Source organism: Arachis stenosperma, chromosome 8 (genome assembly GCF_014773155.1).
Source record: "Arachis stenosperma cultivar V10309 chromosome 8, arast.V10309.gnm1.PFL2, whole genome shotgun sequence".
Taxonomy (NCBI): Eukaryota; Viridiplantae; Streptophyta; class Magnoliopsida; order Fabales; family Fabaceae; genus Arachis; species Arachis stenosperma.
In genome coordinates this window covers 31,692,271-31,712,628 of record NC_080384.1, presented here as the reverse complement: position 1 = coordinate 31,712,628, position 20,358 = coordinate 31,692,271, and the positions used below count along the sequence as shown (strand labels likewise).

The following is a 20,358-nucleotide window of genomic DNA, read 5'->3' as shown; positions in this document are numbered from 1 at the left end:
TTCTCCTTTGGCAACTACCCTTTTTAATTGGGCTCCTAGAATCTGCATAATTAAAATCCAGTCCCTAAGCCAGAAATAAACGAACCCAGCCCATATTCCAAGAGGCCCAATATATATTTAAATGGCCGAAAAATTAACATTATAAGGAAATATTATTAAAATAATGGTCATAAAAAGTTGGACGTTGGCTCCAACCTTCCAAAATTTGAAAACTTCAATCTCAAACGGTCCCCGAACTTTAAATTAAATACATCCGAACCGTCCATCAAAACCACTCTGCACCGTTTGATCACAGAATCTCTTTCTCTCTCCGCCATTTCTACCTTCCAGTTTCATATTTCACATTTCCCGTTCCCAATTCCACCACTTACTACAGTGAACGAATTCGTCCCTTCCTTTTTTTCTTTTCGGTTGAAAATTTTCCACCGGAATTTCTCTGTCTTCTTCTTCGCGATGCCGTTTTTGTCGGAGGCTGCAAGCGCCATTAAGAGCAGGTTCGGGTTCCACCACCACCCTTCCTCCGATAAGATGTCGCTAGTTCAGAACACTCCCGATCTTCTCAAATCTGCGGCCAAGGACAGCGTCTTTCAGAGCTCAGGGGTTCGAAGCATCGGCAACTGGGATAACGACGAAGAAGCTTCCTCCGCTGCTACTTGCAGCACCGCAGTTGCCTCCGCTCATAGTTTTGAGTTATACGAAGATCCTTCTTTCTGGAAGGAGCACAATGTGCAGGTACAATATTGCTTATTGAGTATTAATCAGTAGTTTAGTGAGTAGGTGATGGTTTAGAATTTTTTTTTTAAATTTCAAATAACTGAATCTCATACTACGGATTTTTTGCTAGTAAAATTCAAGCTAGTTTTGTAATTCTTTGTGTACTTCAATTTATTTGTAATCGTAATAATATATACTTAGGATGGATTTTGACTCGATGGGAGCTTATTTAAATTTTGACTTAATTTTTTGGTCTAGGTTATAATCAGAATGCGCCCTCTAAGCAATGCGGAAGTATCGGTACAAGGGCATAGCAAGTGCGTAAGGCAGGAAAGTTCTCAAACAATTACTTGGACTGGGCATCCAGAGTCTCGATTTACTTTTGATCTTGTTGCTGATGAGAATGTTAGCCAGGTAGATTTTTCTTACATAATTTCATTCATATTGTAGAAATAGAATTGGTTGTGCATTTCATATTTTAATAGTTATATATGCATATATCTTTGGTCCCATTTCTATTTATTGGTTCTAAGACTGGGTTTTGAATGAATTATTTGCCAGGAGAAACTTTTTAAAGTAGCTGGTTTGCCAATGGTAGAAAACTGCATGGGAGGTTACAACAGCTGCATGTTTGCTTATGGCCAAGTGAGTCTTTAGTTTGCTCTATTCCAGTTGGTTGCAAGGTTATATGTATAGCAGATGTTCTATATTTTGACTTTTTTTTTTAAATTTATTTATTTATTAGTTATGTCTTTCAATTCTAATGTTCGTATTGTCATAAAAATGAGAATATGTGATACTTTTGTGATTTAGACTAATTATGAAATGTGACTTATGTGATTGATGGAGCTAACCTCATTGTTTGCTGAAAATACTGATTATGCTTGTAGACCGGAAGTGGGAAGACTCACACCATGCTTGGTGATATTGAGGGGGGAACTAGAAGACATAGTGTCAACTGCGGGATGACACCAAGAATTTTTGAGCACTTATTTTCAAGGATCCAAAAGGTAATATTTATTGAGGGTTTAGATGCCATGGGCTAAGCTTATGCTTCAACTGTAGGTTGGACGAATATCATGTGATGAATATTGTTTCTATGTCATGGCTATAGGGTTCTATTAGGAAGATAAATATTCTTGCTGAGATAGTCATCCATTAAGAAATCTTCTTTTACTTGTATATTTTTTATCAAACAATTATGCAGTGATCATTAAATCATCCACTTATTGTTGATCTTGCCAGTTCTATATTTGAACCTTTTATATTTAATTTGGATTGATTAAGGACATCCATATTTTTGGATGACTAATAAACAATATATTGATATAATTGTTATGTTGCAGTATGACCATTCATACATTTATGGTAGCAAGGATCTAATTTTAGTCTGTATTGCTCTAATGAACCAGGAAAAAGAGGCCCGGAGAGATGAAAAGTTAAAATTTACCTGCAAAATTTCTTTCTTGGAGATTTACAATGAACAGATTCTTGATCTTTTGGACCCATCATCTAACAATCTACAGGTATTGCTAACCATTCATAAAAAAATAGCATCTCCTTAATTTTTAAATCGTCTCTCTTATTTCGGAAATACCTTTTCTTTCTCTGCTCTGTTTCCCAAAGTATCTATTCTGCAGTAAAGTCGATTTCCATATCATTGGAGGTTCCTCTGAACCTAAGAAGATAATAAATACACAAAAGTTGCTTGAATATGACCTACTATTTCAGTGTTTCTCTGAATATTTTTAGAAGAGTTTTAATACATCTATTGAATCTTATTCATCTAAAACTACGTGGCAGATAAGAGAAGACATTAAAAAAGGAGTTTATGTGGAAAACATCAAGGAAGTCGAAGTCACTAATGCTCGAGATGTCATTCAGCAACTTATTCAGGTCTGTGTTGATCTGGAACATTGTTAACATCAGCAGTATTGATTTTGACTTGGTATTTTTAGAAACATTTAGTGTTTCGTAGTAAGTACCTACTATGCTATTCCAAAATTTTCACAATTCTTTCTAGATTTGTTCAATGATTTTTGCACATGGAATCCTATTCTTTAATAGGCATGATTGAAAATAACGATAATGTGATATTATTTAGGGCGCCGCAAATAGAAAGGTGGCTGCTACAAATATGAATCATGCTAGCAGTCGTTCTCACAGTGTATTTACTTGCAACATTGAGAGTCAGGTGACTAATATTGATGTTTTACATTTTATCTTATTGGATATTTATGTAAAACAGATAAAAAAAGAATTTATTTATTTTTTAATTTATTTTATGTTCTTCAACGATATTCTGAAAACTTAATTAACTTGTCCATAGTGGGAATCTCAAGGAGTGACTCTCTTTCGATTTGCTAGACTTAACCTTGTTGATTTGGCTGGATCAGAGAGGTAAGCGGATCGCAAGATTCTATATACCTGTTTGTGTATATGTTCTAGATTAGCAAAGTCAAAGTCCATTTACTTTGTTTAATACCCATATGGCTAACATTATGTTTCTATTTTGATGACAAAAGGCAGAAAAGTTCTGGTGCTGAAGGGGAGCGCCTCAAGGAAGCTACTAATATCAATAAGTCTCTTTCAACCTTGGGGTTGGTTATCCTCACTGACAAGCTTAAATTACATTCTATTACATACATGTGTTTCTATTGTTGTGTTAGTGTTACCCTAAAAAAATTAATTGGGTGATATACCTGCAGGCTTGTGATTATGAACTTAGTAAGTATATCGAATGGGAAGTCGCTGCATGTTCCGTACCGTGATTCAAAGCTTACTTTTTTACTTCAGGTCAGTGGTGGATCTTTCTAGCTTCACATTGCTTTGGTGGTGCATCATACTTCCAAATTAGATTCTGTAGATTAGAGGCAAAGCATATCACTGGTTACAAAAATAAAAAGCAAATAGTTCTTGTGCAAGTAACTTTGATTTGAAGTCCAGAAAGTAACTCTGTGATTGAGCAATAATAGATTCGCTATGGAATAATTACCAAAGCTAATTACTATTTTTGAGAGGATCTTAAATTTTGCAGTTGAAGAAATGAATGCTTGTATGCTAAAATACATGTTTGGTAGTTCACTAATTATTTTTCCATTCGAGAAATTGTTTGCTAAAGTGATCATGGGCATCACATTAGAAACAATTAACTTATAATAATCAGTATTTGGTCTCTTCCTTTCAGGATTCTCTTGGAGGGAATTCAAAGACGATCATAATTGCAAATATAAGTCCCTCCATTTGGTCAGCGAATCTCCTTCCTCTATGATCTAAATATTTTTTTATAGCTTGTTTTCTTGGTCATTAACAATCTCAAATTTATATGCTGTACCCTTGCAGTTGCTCACTTGAGACATTAAGCACATTGAAATTTGCACAACGCGCTAAATTTATTAAGAACAATGTATGTCTCTCTTCAAGAGCTCCTTTATTACTGTACTTTCGATTTTCAGCCTACAAATACTTCTCACGAGAGAGCTGATTAAACAGTGTTGATATCTGTTTAAATCTTTTAATAGAGTCTTACTAATTTCTATTCATATTGTTGTCTATTTTTCTCCAGGCCATTGTAAATGAGGATGCATCCGGAGATGTCATTGCCATGAGAATTCAAATTCAACAACTCAAGGTGCTCTACTTTTGATTTATCCTTTTTCCATTTATTGTCTAAATTCTATCATAGTCATTTCTAATGTTCAAGCGTCCTCGTTCTTTTTTGCTTAAGCTAATTTACAAGAAATGTTGATATAATGAAATTCTTGAACAGATATCCAATAAATTAGCATATTTGTAAAGCTTTTATCTTTTGGTTTTCAGAAAGAAGTATCACGTTTACGGGGTCTAGTTGGAGGCGGAGAAATTCAGGACGTTGAATCTTCAGTGATCAGCTTTCCAGGCTCTCCAGGATCCTTTAAGTGGGAAGGCAATCATGGATCATTCAGTCCATTAACCTCTGCTAAAAGGATAACTCCCGTAGGAATTATTTTTATTTTCTTTTTCCTCGGTATGAAAATATATCTTGTTTCTCATGACTCTGTACTGATAAGGATCCTTACTGCTTTCAGAAAAAAGACTATGAAATTGCCCTTGTTGGGGCCTTTAGGAGGGAAAAGGAGAAGGATATGGCATTGCAGGCATTGAAAGATGAAAATCAAGCTGCCATGAAGCTGGTATTGTGGAAAACAATATATTTGCCACTTGATGGTTTGTTTTGAGTTTTATGTTTGAATGAGAATAAAATTTGTGTTATTGTCTAGAGGTTTTGTATGGGTCTTCACTCTTCAGTATATTTAACATATGATTTTCTAGTATTTTAATATATCAAAAAGTCTTTATTCAGAATAGTTTTTAGGATGTAAATGTATAAATTTAATGGTTGCAATATGGGATGAAAATCAGGCCAAACAAAGGGAAGATGAAATCCAAGGTCTAAAGATGAGGCTACGTTTTCGAGAAGCTGGGATAAAGAGGCTTGAAGGAGTTGCTTCTGGAAAGATCTCAGCTGAGACACACTTGCTGAATGAAAAGGAGGAGCTTCTGAAGGAAATTGAAGTCCTGAGGACCCAGGTGGACCGAAATCAAGAGGTGACCAGATTTGCTATGGAAAATCTGCAGCTGAAGAAAGAAATTGAAAGGCATGTTTTTATTGCATATATAAAGATGGCTCCTTGTTTTACTCTTTTGGTCTGTTTTGTCTCCTGTGCAAACATAAATAGCTCAATTTGGCTTCACAACTAAAAGAATGCTTGAGATTTGGAAAGTTAGCGGGTGGCCAAAGAACAAAATTGTATATTCAAGCATGAGACAACATAGCACTTTAGATACTATGTTTGACATTTAATGAGGAACAACATATAGTATAGCGTCAGAGTAACAATGAATTCGTGTGATCAATAATGATTTTCTTTTTTCTCTAAACTTTCATGTGGTGATTGGTGATTTACTTATATATCTTCAAATACACACTACACAGGTTGAAATCATTTTCTGAGGAAGGTGAACGTGAATTGATGAATGAACAGATTATGGTACTAGAAAACCAGGTAGAAAAAAAGATTTCATAATTTACTTTATAAAGATTTTACTTTATATCTTGTAATGTTGATTGTATTTTACCCACTTGTCTGTGCAGTTGTTAGAGGCACTAGATTGGAAATTTATGCATCAAACATATCTGGTAATGCTTCTAGAGGTTTCTGGTTTAATTTTAACCGTTGCAATGGATTACAATTTTTTCATGTTTACATCGTCATTTTATAAATTTTGTAGAACACGAAGTCAGAAATGGAAGATGTAAATGGTGATAACATTCTTGTTTCTGATCAGGTATGCAACTACACAATTTAGCTTCATGCATTATTTGTCATAATCTTGCATCTTTGAAATTTCATGCTTTATAAATGATGCAATTCTTAATATTTATTCTAGGATCCAAAATCTCGTTGGCAGTCTTCTCTCAGAGAGGAAAATGAATTTCTCCGCATTCAGGTCTAGGCAAATTTTGTTGCTACTCTTTTTTCTTTCTTCACCGTTTTACTTTTAGGTTCAACCGTTCAAGTGTCTCACACTATCACAAGTTAACATAATTTTATCTATCACAGGCTATACAAAACCAGGCCGAAATGGACACACTTCAGAAAAAGCTTGAAGTTTGCCTTCAAGAGAAAGAAAAATTAGAGAGGTATTGTTTACTCTCTCTCTCTCTCTCACACACACACATGCGGTGAGTGTTACCTTAGATAATGTTTGCTGATAAAAGTGATTTTTCTTTCTCATATTTCCTTCTTCATATTGTTTATGCAGAGGATAATTATTCCTCTTTATTGTTCTTATGTGATATAAGATATGTTTCTCCAATGCACTCACAGAATAGAATATATTACAGGGATCTTCATGATTTGACAACAAAGTTTGAACAAGAGAAATCCCAGGCAACCACAGAAGGAAGGGAGCAAATGGACCTTCCATCAACAACTGATATGCCTGTCATTAACATCAACGGCCAACAGGAATTGAAAGCAATGGTTGATGCAATTGCTTCAGCTAGTCAAAGAGAGGCAGAGGCTCATGAGACAGCAATTGTGCTATCGAAGGAGAACGATGAACTCAGGGTGAAGCTTAAGACATTGATTGAGGACAACAGCAAACTAATTGAATTGTATGAAGAAGCTGCTGCTGTAGGCAGAAATGTTGATGAAGTTGGTTCAATTGTTGACAATGGTCGCCATCTTGAAACAACAAGAGAAGAGGAGAATGAACTGAAAAGCGTGGTTGAGAATCTCCAGCATCAGCTTAATGAACTGAATGAAGAAAATGAAAAGCTGATGACTTTGTATGAAAGAGCCATGCAGGAGAAGGATGACCTTAAAAGAGCTCTTGCATGCTCTGGACAAGAAAAGGTAGAAACCAGCGGAGAAACTGTCTGCCCAGAAAAGCTTGTTGAAGTTGATGGAGGAAAAATACTGTCAAATGCAGAAACTGTTTGCCTGGAACGTCAGGGTAGAGGAGACACTGAATACATTGACCATCCTACAATATTTGGCCGTGAGTGTCAGCAGAATGAGGTATCAAATTGCACTGCATCAAAGTTCTCAGATGAAGTGAATTGTGCTAGGGAGAAGCTTGGAATAGTTAATGAACAAATATCAGATTGTGTCAGGAATCTATCTTCCCTTGGTTGTGTGGAAAAGGCTACGGTTGAGGTTGATAAGCTATCTAGTGAAGTTGAGGTAATTGAACATGATATTCAGGTCAAGCGTCAGAATTTTGAATCCTTGAAACTTATGCTTTCTGATGCACATGACAGAAGAACTCTAGCTGATAGAAAGTTCTCTGCACTCAAATATTCATTATCAAACCTCTCCTCATCGTTCGCTTACTTTGATCAAAGGGAAGCAAGGGCAAGAGCAGGGGTGAACGACTTGGCATGTAATCTTAATAGAAAGAAAGAGGCACTGATTGCCCTTCAAGCTTCCAAAGAAGGGTTGGTGAATGCTCAGAAGAAGAACCAAGAATCTGAAGCTGAGGTAATAGCAAATATTGCAACCATCAAATCAAAACTGGAGGAAGAGAATCGCAAGCGGGAAGGTGAAAAGGTTCTATTTGCAATTGACAACACACAGCATACAGACCCCCAACCGAAAACTTGGCATTTTAGTGGTAAAGCTACTGAGTTGCTGAAGCTAGAGGAAGAAAAACCGAAGTTGCAGTCAGAGATGAATCTCTCTCTAGAAAAACTTGCTGCCATAAGAAAGGAATTTGGAAATCTAAACAAGAAGCTGGTAAGTACAGAGAGCCAGATAGAAGCTGTTCAACTGGAAATTCAGCACATTTCGAGGATCTCAGAGGAGAAGGAACTCGCACTTCAACGTGTCATGAAAGAGAAGGAAATGCTCTTGGAGTTTAGAGAAAATGGTTTTTCTGAAGTAGGGCATATTATTGCTGAACTCCACCAGTGTGTGTTTGAATGTGATTTAAAGGAGGCTGAAATAAAGGTTCTAGAGGAAGAACTGCAAACAGATTTTACAAGGGTCCAAGAGTTACAGACAGCAAGAATCATTGCTGCCAACAGTAAAAACAATATCCTGTCTTCAATGTCTCATTCTAGCATGTTAGTGAGGATTGAAGAGGGGATGCAGAATCTGAAGGCATTTATTCTTGAGATAAAATTGTTGTTAGATGGCATTTCCCATTCCACCTAAACCACTGCTTTGTGTAACTAGTTTTAACCCTTAACCTTGTTTCCTTTTTTCAACGATTATAATCCTCCACTTGTAATTGTAGCATGTTTTGAATGTCCTTTCTGGATAATCCTATTTAGCATTCTTCTAAACTTGCACTTCTAAAAAATAAGTCAGTTTGTGTTAATTTTGTTATTAATTTTATTCGAAATTAGCATAGTTTTTTAACACAAATAAAAATGATTTGCTTTACAAAATTAAAAGTTAATAAAAATTTATGTAATCCCCGTAAGACATGCATTTATATTTTGTTTGGTGGGTTAAATGTGTCAGACACTAGGGTGGTGTTTGAACGTTTAAACTTTAATGTGTGTATTGGCCAGAATTAGTTTGAATTGATACATCATTGCATTGTTACTTGTTATAGATAAGAATGCCAAAATGCTATGTATGTCGTTCATACATGGCCAAATTGAGGAAGTGGTTAGCAGAAGCATCTCTCGTGCTGTCGTGCATTCAGCACTGTAAGTCTGTAACCCCCAACAATATAAGTAAGTCTGTGATGTGATTCCAGCATCTTTGCATATGTGAGACCCAAATGGAACAACACATTAACACAATGTACCCCAACCAAAAGAGGCAAAGACCCTTGGATAATAAAACTAAGATAAAAAAGCCAGAACACAAATCTAATAATAGTAATAACAGCAACATTCACTCTATCACATCCCTTCTTTCAAGCTCACCCATCCATTCCTTTCTCTTTTCTCAAATCTCTTTTAACTCTTCCCAAAACATTTTCCCGGAAAACCTCATGAACTAAAAATAAAAGATAAAAAAAACAAACCGGAATGGATCCCCGCCGGTGACAAAAACTCTTTTACCCCTCCGTCACAGGTTTCCTTCTCTTTGTCTCTCTTCTTTGCTTTTTCTTCCTCTCTCTCTTTCTTCTCCTCTCTGTTGCTTCAATGGGGACAAAAAAGAAAGAGAAGGGAATTCCGGCGAATCGCAGAAGCGTTCCACCTCCGCCACCTATGCCTCCTAAGCCAACCAAAATTCGACGGCGAACGAGCGAGGTTGCCGGCGGTGCGACGGCAGAGTGCGCGGCGGTGTTCTGCTGCTTGCCGTGCGCCGTTATGGACCTGCTGGTTCTGGCGACGTACAAGTTGCCGGCGGGGCTGGTGAAGAAGGCGATGATGAAGAGAGACCGGCAGCGCATGCAGAAGAAGAAGAGGACGCAGACGCAGAACAAGCAAAACGGCGGCGTCGGCGTGATGGCGCCAGAGAATGAGAAGAAGGAAGGGCTGACGCTGCTGGAGGAGCACCTGGCGACGGAGGAGGTGAATAGGAAATCGGCGGCGGAGAAGGATGATATGGAAGAAGAAATGTGGGCCCAATTTAACGGAATGGGGTTCTGGAGAAGCACTTCGCAACGCAGTTTGCAACTGCCTCAACTAACTCAGCAAATGTCCAAACTGCAAACAGCTGGCGATGAGGATCGCGTGCGCGCGTGACATCCGTTTGAATTACACGTGTCGTAATCTCATTCGTCCTTTGAGGTTTAGATTGTCTGGATTGTGCATACATGTAAATTGAGGGGGAAAGAATCAGTTATTAAAAATCTATCTTATATTCTCACTTCAATATATATAATGTTCATTTATTTAGATAACCCAAACAAAATCCAAATGTTGGGATTGGCCTCTTACGCTCTTTTAATTTTGATCATGTAGGGAACACGCACGTTTTCCTTGTGTTTATGTATATGTCATGTAAAGTAAGATCAAGATAGTGATGAATATGTATATGTATATATTGTAATCTGTATTTTGTTTTTTTAAAATAGAGTAAATATTCATTTTAATCTCTTATTATTTGATCAAAGAATAAAGTACCTTTAATTATTTTAAAATATCATATTGGACTTATCCATCAAATTTATCGGCTATCCCCTTTAATTAGTTGCGAAACAATAACCAACTGATGTTTAAGTATGGTTGTCACGTAAAATTAATTTTTAAAATAAAAATTAATAAATTCTTTTAAAATAATTCCTTTAGCTTGTTTGAAAACCATTTAACATGAAAAAAGAATTCTATTTTTTTTTAAGAAAAGAATTCATTTCTATTTGAAACTCAATTCCATGATTTGGAATGACTACAATATATTAATGGAATAGAATTCAAGTTTAAAGAGTGTGAGAGTTGATTTGAAAATCAGACTCTTTTTAGTCTGATTTACAAATGAAAGAAAAATGAGAATTGAAATTTTTAAAAGAATTCAAATCATTCATTTTCAGTTGTTCCAAAATAAAAAAAGAATTCAACTCTTAAGTGAAATCTAATTCCTAACATTCCAAACAAGCTCTTAATAATGTCATGGATTTAAAAAAAAAAAGAAAGCCTTGCAGTTTATTCATGGGGTTTAGTGGTATTCATTATTTTGTCCCCTCATTTGAATTAAGCATTTTATTTTCTCTCATTATTGGATAATTTTTAATGTTTTATCCAAGGGTTTAGAGGGTTTTGTAATGAATTGGTGGATTGGACTGTCTGAGGAATTTGATGATGCTTTAATAAATCCCTTTTTATTGTTAATTGCTAAACTTTCCTTAATTACTCTAGAGTTTGTATTAGTCTATATTATGACTTATGATGTAGAGTGTGTTTTGCCAACTTTTTCCAATATCATTAATTGATTATCTATGTTCTTATGATGCAGTGTGTGTTTTGCCAACATTTTTGTTGTTAGTTATTGCTAAATTTTCCTTAGCTGAAGCATTGTTACTTAGATTAAATGTTTTGTTTGTAGATTGTCTTAGGAGGGAATGGCTTTGTTGGTTCTGCCATATGCAAGGTAGCAGTACCCAAGGTCATAGAAGTTATAAGCCTAAGCAGGTTTGTGATGTTCAACACATTATTCTGTATATTTATGTTTGTCAATATAGGCTTAACTCGCATTATTGAATTTTACATGGCGTCCTACTTAAGATGAGACATAGATATAAAGACACAAATATAAGGATATAGATATAAAATATTTATATTTATATATTGTGTTTGACAAAAATAATAAACAAGACACATAAATATTTAGAAAAGATTGAATAATCCTTCATTAAAAAAAATGTTTGAAGAGATAAAAGAACAAATTTTAAAAATTTAAAAATTAAATAAGGATAAAAGAATAAAAAATTAGTATCTCACAGATTGTATCTTAGTATTTCACTAAATTGGAGGTACACAAATTTAGTGTTTCCGTGTCTATTCGTGTCCTCTTGTATTCTTCAAAAAATATATGTCTCACCAAACTAAACAGCAGACATGTATCTTCGTGTTTATGTCATCGCTACCTCAAGTTACTTGAATTGCAAGCATGCTATCTAAATCTTATACTAAATAAAATCTTAGTTTTATCTTTTATTGCAGATATTTATTAAGGTAGTAGTAAAAAATAAAGAGAAAGAGAGATAGATTATTAATTATAAATTTTTTACTTAAGTAAATTTTATGGAAGCCAAAATTACTAGATTCTCCTTAAACGAATTCTAAAACGTAATTATCCTGTTATTAATATTATGTAAATCATTCTAGGATATGTAGGGTTATATAATATGCGAATCATTTTATTCTAGGACGATTTATGCATGGATGACTTAGTGGAAGAAGGCATAAATCGTGTTAGGGTCCCAAAGTTAACAATAAAACATAAATCATCCCATCCCATAGGTTTCACGTGAATTTTGGCCAACCCTCAATAGGTGCCAAGATTTATGAGTTAAGAAGACCCTATCCAACCTAGCACGATTCACGTGGTCTTTTCTAACACAAAATGGGTTGGCACGATTTATGTTGTTAACATTAACCCTAAGGAGGCTGGAACGAGTTATTAAAGGAGTGGAACCTCAACGCATTGTTGCGAGTAAAGTAGAGGAAGAGGAGCCACCATTTTTGACCTTAGGGGAAGCTTTGGGAGAGAAGGTTTCAGTGAAAAAATCTTGTTTGACTATGGAATATAACTGATGAAAGGAAAATCTGTGTCGGTATAGAATTTCACAAATGAATTTTCGTTGCAAGTATAGTTCTAAACCAACAAACAATTCCTCAATAAAAAATTTTGTTTGTCACAAGTACAAACCCCAATAAAAATAACCGAAGTATTTAAACCTCGGGTCGTTTTTCAAGGAATTGCAGGGAAGTGTGCTCAATTATTGGTTATGGGTTGTATATTTTGGGGTTTTGAATAAGGGACAAGAAAAGTAAATAGAAACTCAAATGATAAAAATGTTTTGGCAAGGGTTGATGGTTAAGGATCTTTATCCTTGTCACTAACTACAACATGATAATTGCAAGGATCAATCTCATTAAGTCATCTTCTAACAATTGAAGGAAAGTCAAATGAGTTTTATCAATCCTAATCCATAAGTCCTAGCCACCTCACTAATGGACTTAGTGAAAGCTAGAGTCAATGGATACCAATCATCAATCACTTGGACATTAGCAACTCAAGTTCACCTAAGTTACTATCCCAAGCCAACAACATAAAAATCTACTCTAACATCCTACCAAATATTTTATCAAACACTTGGAAGGCATAAAAGGAAAGCAAGATAAAATTGCAAGAAATGTAAATCTACAACTACCAATTGCAAGGAAATAACAATAACAAAGCAATTAAATAATAAAGGAATATAAAACAAGAAATTGCATTAAAGAAAATTAAAATCAACAAAGTGCTCATAGACATGAAAGTGGCAAAATAGAAGAAATTAACAAGAAGAACTAAGAGAACGAAGATGTAGAAACAATAAATGGTAAAGAAAACTAAATGGAAATAACAATTAAAATTAGATCTAAGAAAATCCTAATCTAAACCTAACCTATTAATTTCTAGAGAGAAAAGAGAGCTTCTCTCTCTAGAAACCTAACCTAAAACATGATAAAAAAATTCAACTAACACTCATTGGTTCATCCCCCTTCAATCCTTGGGTTCAATAGCATCATAAATGAGTTGGATTGGGCCCAAAATGAGCTAGAAATCGCTGGCCACGAGTTACTCCAAATGGCCCACACTGATCATGCAATGCGTGCGCATGGAACGACGTGTACGCGCCCCTAAACGTTAGGCAACTATGCCAAATTTTATATCATTTTGAAGCCCTGGATATTAGCTTTCCAACGCAACTGAAACCGCCTCGTTTGGACCTCTGTAGCTCAAGTTATGATTGATTAAGTGTGAAGAGATTAGAATTGACAGCTTAGCAGTTCCTTCATTTCTTCATGAGTTCTCCATTTTTACATGCTTTTTCTTCGTTCCCTCAATCCAATCTTTGCCTTCTGAACCTGAAATCACTTAATAAACATATCAAGGCATCGAATGGAGTCAAGGTGAATTAAATTTAGCTATTTTAAGACCTAAAAAGCATGTTTTCACTCTTAAGCACAATTAAAGGAGAATTTACAAAATCATGCTATTTTAGTGAATAAATGTGGAAAAAGTTGATAAAATCCCTCTAAATTCAACACAAGATAAATCCTAAAAATGGGGTTTATCAATAACTCGCATGTCGTCATCGCCCAGCATTTCGTATTTTCCAAACTTAATATAACCTTGCCTCAATGATATAGGAATACAAAAAAATAATTGCTTCACACGTTTTTTGCCACACTTTTGTGCCTTCTGTAATATACTACTATGTAATTTCATCAAAAATGTTTACGGATTTACAAACACACCTATCTGTTTTTTTACTAGAAAATACAACACCTTCACTTATATTTTCATCAATCTTTCCTCGATGATGAATTAACAGAAAATACTCTTAGCCATCTCTCCCTAGACTCACAAAAACTTCAAGTGTGATTTGTTTACGCAACACTCATTTATTTATAGACTCCTTATAGCCATAAACCGTTCTAGACTTCTCAGGGTTACTACGTTGCATGTAAATCGTGACAGGTCTATTAGGTTTTGTAAATATAATGTAAATCGCGTCAGAGTTATTAGGATTCTAAATGCATTTTAATCGTGGCAAACCTTTGAGCTTTAGTCTAATATCACATAAATTCTACTAAGGTGGCACGATTTATACTCAAGTTGTAACCATAGACACCTTGACACGATCTATGGCTATTTTAAATTAGGCAATACATGAATAAATTGTCCTAGATGTCATGTTTAACATATGCCATAATTTTTATCATTTTAGGATGATTTACATAATATTAAAAAGAGAAAAAACATGTTTAAAAATTTGTTTTAGAAAAATTCAATAAAATTAGTTTCTGTTTTATTTATTTAAATAAAAACCCTTTAATTATTGTGGATAGACTTGTTAGTCTTTATTTTTTAAAACTATTTCTACATAGCACCCATATTTAACAGATTAGTTGATTACTATTTTGCAACCGGTTAAAGAGGTTAACTTGACTAATAACTTTAATTTGATGAGTGGAGAGATTAATGTGGTAGTTTAGAATGATTATTTTTGCTGTTTGATCGAATACATAATCAAATATCAAAATAAATATTTATTTTTTAAAATAAAAATATTTGTGTTGTAAAATAAATAAAAAATATATTAAATATAAAATAAAGATGTGTAAATAAAAAATTTTAGTATTAATATAATTAACTCAATAAAAATGATTCATATATTTATATGTAGTAACGCAAAAAAAAAAAAAATTATTAATAGTGTATAAAAAAGAAGAAAGTATTTTATTATTATAACTGTGTATGTATTATCACAAACTATATTTTATTTATATTTGTCTAAAAATCTCTTTTTCAAATTGTATTAATGTAGAATCCATCCTAAAAAAAATTAACACCATTTACAGTTAATATTTTTGCACCGTCCAAATTTATTTAATTGAACATTCATATTGCAACAATTTGATATATATGAACCGAATTAAAATAATTAAACGAGATTGTAGTCTCTTAAATTATCTTATCAAATTCATTTATTTCGTCAACTGAAAAGTTTGAAAATTTCATTTTAACACACACCATTGCCATTCAAGATGTTAATAGGTTTAATTTTGAAATAAAAGTCTTTACTGTTGACTAAAAAATCTTTTTTTTTTCAAACAAAAAAAATAAAATAATATAATTATAAAAATAATATTTATATACTAAAATTAATTATCATATATTTATATAATAAATATATATAATTTAATTTATTTTTAATTTATATTTTATATTAATAATTAATTTTAATAGAAGAAATGTTGTTTCTTTTAAATTTTTAATTTTAGTTAATTTTTTATTTAAATAATATTATTTAATTAATTTAAATATATTTTTATAAAAAATTACTTATTTTTTATGAGAAATTATTTATTTTTTGATTTTTTTAATAAAAATTAAATAATAAACTATTTTTAAAAGATATTTAATTATATTATTTTAATGGTGTATATTTAATATGATTGCCGTAAATAATAACATCTTATTACCAATTATTGTGTGTACTTACTGTTAATATATGTGGTCATGCCTCGTGTAGATCATGCTTTGACTTGTATTTGTTTGCTTTCGTTGATAATAATTTCTGGTCTAAGCGGTGGAAATTTGAGGTCAAATAAAAATAAAAGTTTATATTTATTAAGTCTTTGAAGTCAACCTGGAATTTTCTCATTAGAATGTCATTTTTTATAGCAATTTTCTCAATATGATTTGATAGAATAAAGATATTTTAAATGGCTAGTTTTTATATAATGAATTTAAAAAAAAAACTCTATAATGCATTAACTATACTATTGTGATACTCACAAGTAACATACATTTTTGTTCAACTATGAAGTTACTACATACAAAGGCACTTATTACTATAGAAAAGCAAAATATAGCATATAGCCGTATACATAGATCATAACAATTATGAACTATTTTTAGATTTTTTAATACGTAGAGTTCAATTAGATAAATGATTTGTTCATTTAAACGTTCACGTTAAATATGTTGGAATTTTTCGTAGTGGACTTCTATTGATATTTGTAAAAATAAGATGAACGTTTAGACCTAATATTTGTGCAAGTTCATGAAATAATTGAGTGATTTATTTTGTATTTTAGATGTCATGATGTGTTATTAAATATTAAGACCTAATGATTAATATACAATACGTGTCACCTATGAGAAAATTAGTCAAGATATGTGTTTTCGTGTACAAAAATATACGTGTATTTAAAAATTATTAATTTATTTTGATATATGTTTATTTTAATTTATTTAATTAATAAATTGAACTTTATGTTTGTGGATTTTAAGATTTTTTTTGTTTTAACATAATAAGAGATTATAAATATCTCCCTTTAGTTATTGTAGTCATAACATTGAGAGATTAAAGGTACCAAAATACTTTTTGATTTCGTGATAAAATCGTAGTATGAACAAATGAGATTGAGTGAGTTCTTTTCTTGTTGCACGAAAAATTGGGTAAAAGATTGAAGTTTTTGGGAATTGAATCGAAGAGATTCCTCAACCTTCTACCCAATTCTCCGTTTAATAAGAGAGAGACTCATTCAACTCTCACTTGTCCACACTATGGTTTCATTACAAAATCAAAAATTGTTTTGACACCTTTAATCACTCAATGCTATAACTATAATATTTAAGGAGATATTTATAGAATTTGAATTCTCTAAATGTTGGATTTCATTTTAGAGGATAAAGTGTGATCTCTTACCATTTATTTCATAGGTAGGACCAAGAAAAAATATGAGAGAGAAAATAATCAAGGGTAAGAGATAATACTTTACCCTCTCAAGTGAAAATTCAAAATTTAGAGGATCCAAATTCGTATTTATAACCTCTTATTATGTTAAAACAAAGAAAACTCTAAAACTCACAAATTAAATACATGACCAAATGTACCCTTAAATGGAGTTCAACCGATATTATCCTCCAACCGATGAAATCAGAAATACGCTTTCTATTTATTAATCCAAATTTATAGTATTAGATCCATAAAATCTAACAAAATATATTTTATAAAATATCTTATAGTTATATTCAGATAACAACCGTGCTACATTACCAACACGAAACCTGCCAATATCTGCCAATGTTTATTTCACAAAGTCCACTTAATAAAAAATCCACATCCTAAATTAACCTAAGTTAATCCTAATGCCACTTGTTTACTCCTGTAACCCTACTTTACCCCTTCTTCACTTGTTCTTACCGTTGAGACACACCCCCACTTCCCATCTCCACTTGCAGCGCCGCATAGCACGCCGGATTGCCGTCTTTGTCAGTCACTTTCGTCAACGGAGTCAACGCCGCCGGGAGACCAGATGCTGCCACTAACAAAAACAGTCCCACATCTGCCCAAGTGACCCTGGCGCGGCTGCATGTTGTCGTCGGATGCGCCTTGAAGACGCATCCACACGTGAGAGCTTCATCGCAACGCCCTCTAGTAGCTCCGCCACAAGACACGCCGCAGCTGTACTCTTCCGGCCTCGTGGAGACAATAGCATCCCCGCAATTCTTTGGCTGCTGCATCGCCCTCCCAGCGTCGCTCCCTATCTCAAGTTCGAGCCCCCCTCGCAGTGTGTCTTCCCTCCGACACCGGCGCAACAATAAGAGGTAAGTGGGTCTTCAAGGTTTTCGCTAATTGTTGGTTCTCGGATTCATTTGTGAACATTACATTGGAGTTGAGATTTAGTTAACAATGGTGTGTTGTGTCTATTGCATGTTTCATTTAGAAAAATAGAAATTGTGAATTAATAGATTTTTTGTTGATATGGTTCCATGTGTTAATATGGTTTACTATGCTGTGCTTAACTATATGAAAAAATGATGTTGTCATGATTGTTACGCTGATATGATTTTCTTTAGACGGATGTTGACTGTGTTGTGAAATTTGAAACATATTTGTGGTCCCCTTACTATATAATATTGTTGTCGTTCGCATCCATTTTGTTCCCCTTCTCCCATATGTTAGTCTTAATAATTTTTTGAATAATTGAGTGATTTTTTTAATTTTGTATATATGTCGGTGAACCCCATCAATAGTTTAATTTGTTGGGCCTATCCCTGTTAAATTATTCACCACTCATAAAAAATAACAAATTAAAACGGTATTGATGAGCCTTATGATAGTTCCTTTTTGTAAGAACTGCAACTAACCAACCGGTTAATTAAGTAATTAATTGCTTAAATTGAATTCCAAAAAGTTAGAGTGAGAATTTGAAAATTTAAATGTGATTTTTGGACTTAGTGAGTTTTTTTGAGTCAGAAAATGTGTCTTATGCTAAAAATCGTAAAAAACCACGAACTGACAATTGAACCGGTTCAAGTTTGCCTGGTGTTGTGCGAGAAAAAGTGGAAACAGTCAAAAACCTTAAAAATAAAAAATCGGACGTTAATTTTAAAGGTTTGGCCCAAAGTTGGGTCAAACGGGCTAAAAATGCTAATGGGTTGGACCGAGCCCAAGTTAGGTCCAAGTCCAACATATATAAGGTTCATTTAATGAACCAATCAGCACAAACCACACTCAAACACACACACGCCCAGCTGAAAGAGAAGGGGAAGAAGAGAACCCTTGAGCACTATTCATCATATTCTTCCCAAGCTCATATCTTGAGCTATAGAGCTCCAATCGCCGCACCATTTGTGGCCACGCGTTCCTTGTGAAGAGCTCTACAAAACCCAACCAAGAAACTGGTAAAAAAAGCTCGAATCCCTCTCAGTTCTTCTCCTCAAAATTTTGAGCTTTTAGGGCTTTGGATTAAGTGAGTTTTGGTGATTTTGAATGTTTAGGTTCACTCTAATCCTTGCTTAGCATTGGGTTTTGGCTTCCAAAGCTATTAGGAAAGGTAAGAGCTCTTGAACCTTTGTGAGATTATGTTTATATTGAGTCCTAGATTGATTTGTAATGGTTTATATATATATATATATATATATATATATATATATATATATATAGGCTTGATTATTGTGAGTTTGGGAGCTATTGGAACTTGTTGGTGGCTTGGATTGTGTTGGAGAGCTTGTTGGTGATCATAGTTGTGCTCATTTTGGGTTAAGGACATATTGAAAATCGGCCAAGGTATGGTTTTGGTTTCCTCTATGTAGTATATAATATTCATGGACACTTAGGCTAGTGACCCACAGGATAGATTTGGATTTAAATGGTTGTTGAGTTGTTGAATGATGGTATGTGATGATTTATGATGAATTGATGATTGTTGAGTTTGATTATGATGATGGATAATGATATGATGAGGATGAATGATTTGTGTAGTTGAGAAGTGAATTGTGTTGTTATGTGTGATATTGATGTTGATGAATTGGTAATGTAGTTAGAAAAATGTTAATGAGGTTTGATTATTATGTGATATATTGATGTTGAGGTTGAAAATGAGGAAAGGTGAAGGAAAATGTGGTAAGCTTGGTGTAATATGACACAAAGGGTTGATTTTGATGAGAATTGGAGTTTGGAATGGGTTGGTTTGGTTTTGGTTGTGTTTTACAAAGAAATTGTGGAAATTGTGATTTTGGGTAAAAGTTGGTTTTTGTCATTGAAAACTCTTTAAATTGATATAAAGTTTGCAAAATTTGGAATTTTGTAGAGGAAGTTATGACCATTCAAAGTTGGTATTAAAAATCTGAAATTCTGCAGAGTTGCAGAATTTTGTGATTTCTGATATGTGCACACGCACAGCTCTGTGTGCACGCACATCTCTGCGAAAATTTTAACCTGTTCGTACGCACACACTAATGAGAAATTGCAACCTGTGCGTACGCATAGCCTTGTGCGCACGCACACGTTGGAAAGGCCAGCCTGTTGGAGGTGCTGGCATAGGTTGTGCGAGCAAATAGACATTGAAAATTTTGACACCTGTGCGTACGCACACCTCTATGTGCACACACACTTTTGAAAACTCTTCTGGGCGTGCGCGCGCACATTTCTGTGTGTACGCACACGCCCTGTTTCTCAAATTTT

At 33.8% G+C, this 20,358-nt stretch overlaps 2 protein-coding genes across 2 annotated transcripts; both read left to right on the top strand.

The window, feature by feature from the left end:
- Nucleotides 1-361: 361 nt before the first annotated feature.
- Nucleotides 362-8,531, top strand: LOC130943927 (kinesin-like protein KIN-12E). The gene is made up of 22 exons (XM_057872019.1): nt 362-732; nt 973-1,128; nt 1,276-1,359; nt 1,605-1,724; nt 2,127-2,240; nt 2,518-2,610; nt 2,819-2,908; nt 3,044-3,114; nt 3,240-3,314; nt 3,423-3,510; nt 3,902-3,960; nt 4,057-4,120; nt 4,280-4,345; nt 4,534-4,689; nt 4,782-4,886; nt 5,116-5,351; nt 5,690-5,759; nt 5,849-5,893; nt 5,986-6,042; nt 6,145-6,204; nt 6,318-6,397; nt 6,602-8,531. The coding sequence occupies exons 1-22, from the start codon at nt 454-456 to the stop codon at nt 8,415-8,417; spliced, it is 3,984 nt and encodes a 1,327-aa protein (XP_057728002.1). The 5' UTR covers nt 362-453; the 3' UTR covers nt 8,418-8,531.
- An 833-nt stretch (nt 8,532-9,364) lies between these two features.
- Nucleotides 9,365-11,362, top strand: LOC130945798 (uncharacterized). The gene is made up of 3 exons (XM_057874497.1): nt 9,365-9,898; nt 11,208-11,293; nt 11,344-11,362. The coding sequence occupies exons 1-3, from the start codon at nt 9,365-9,367 to the stop codon at nt 11,360-11,362; spliced, it is 639 nt and encodes a 212-aa protein (XP_057730480.1).
- The last annotated feature ends 8,996 nt before the right edge of the window (nt 11,363-20,358 follow it).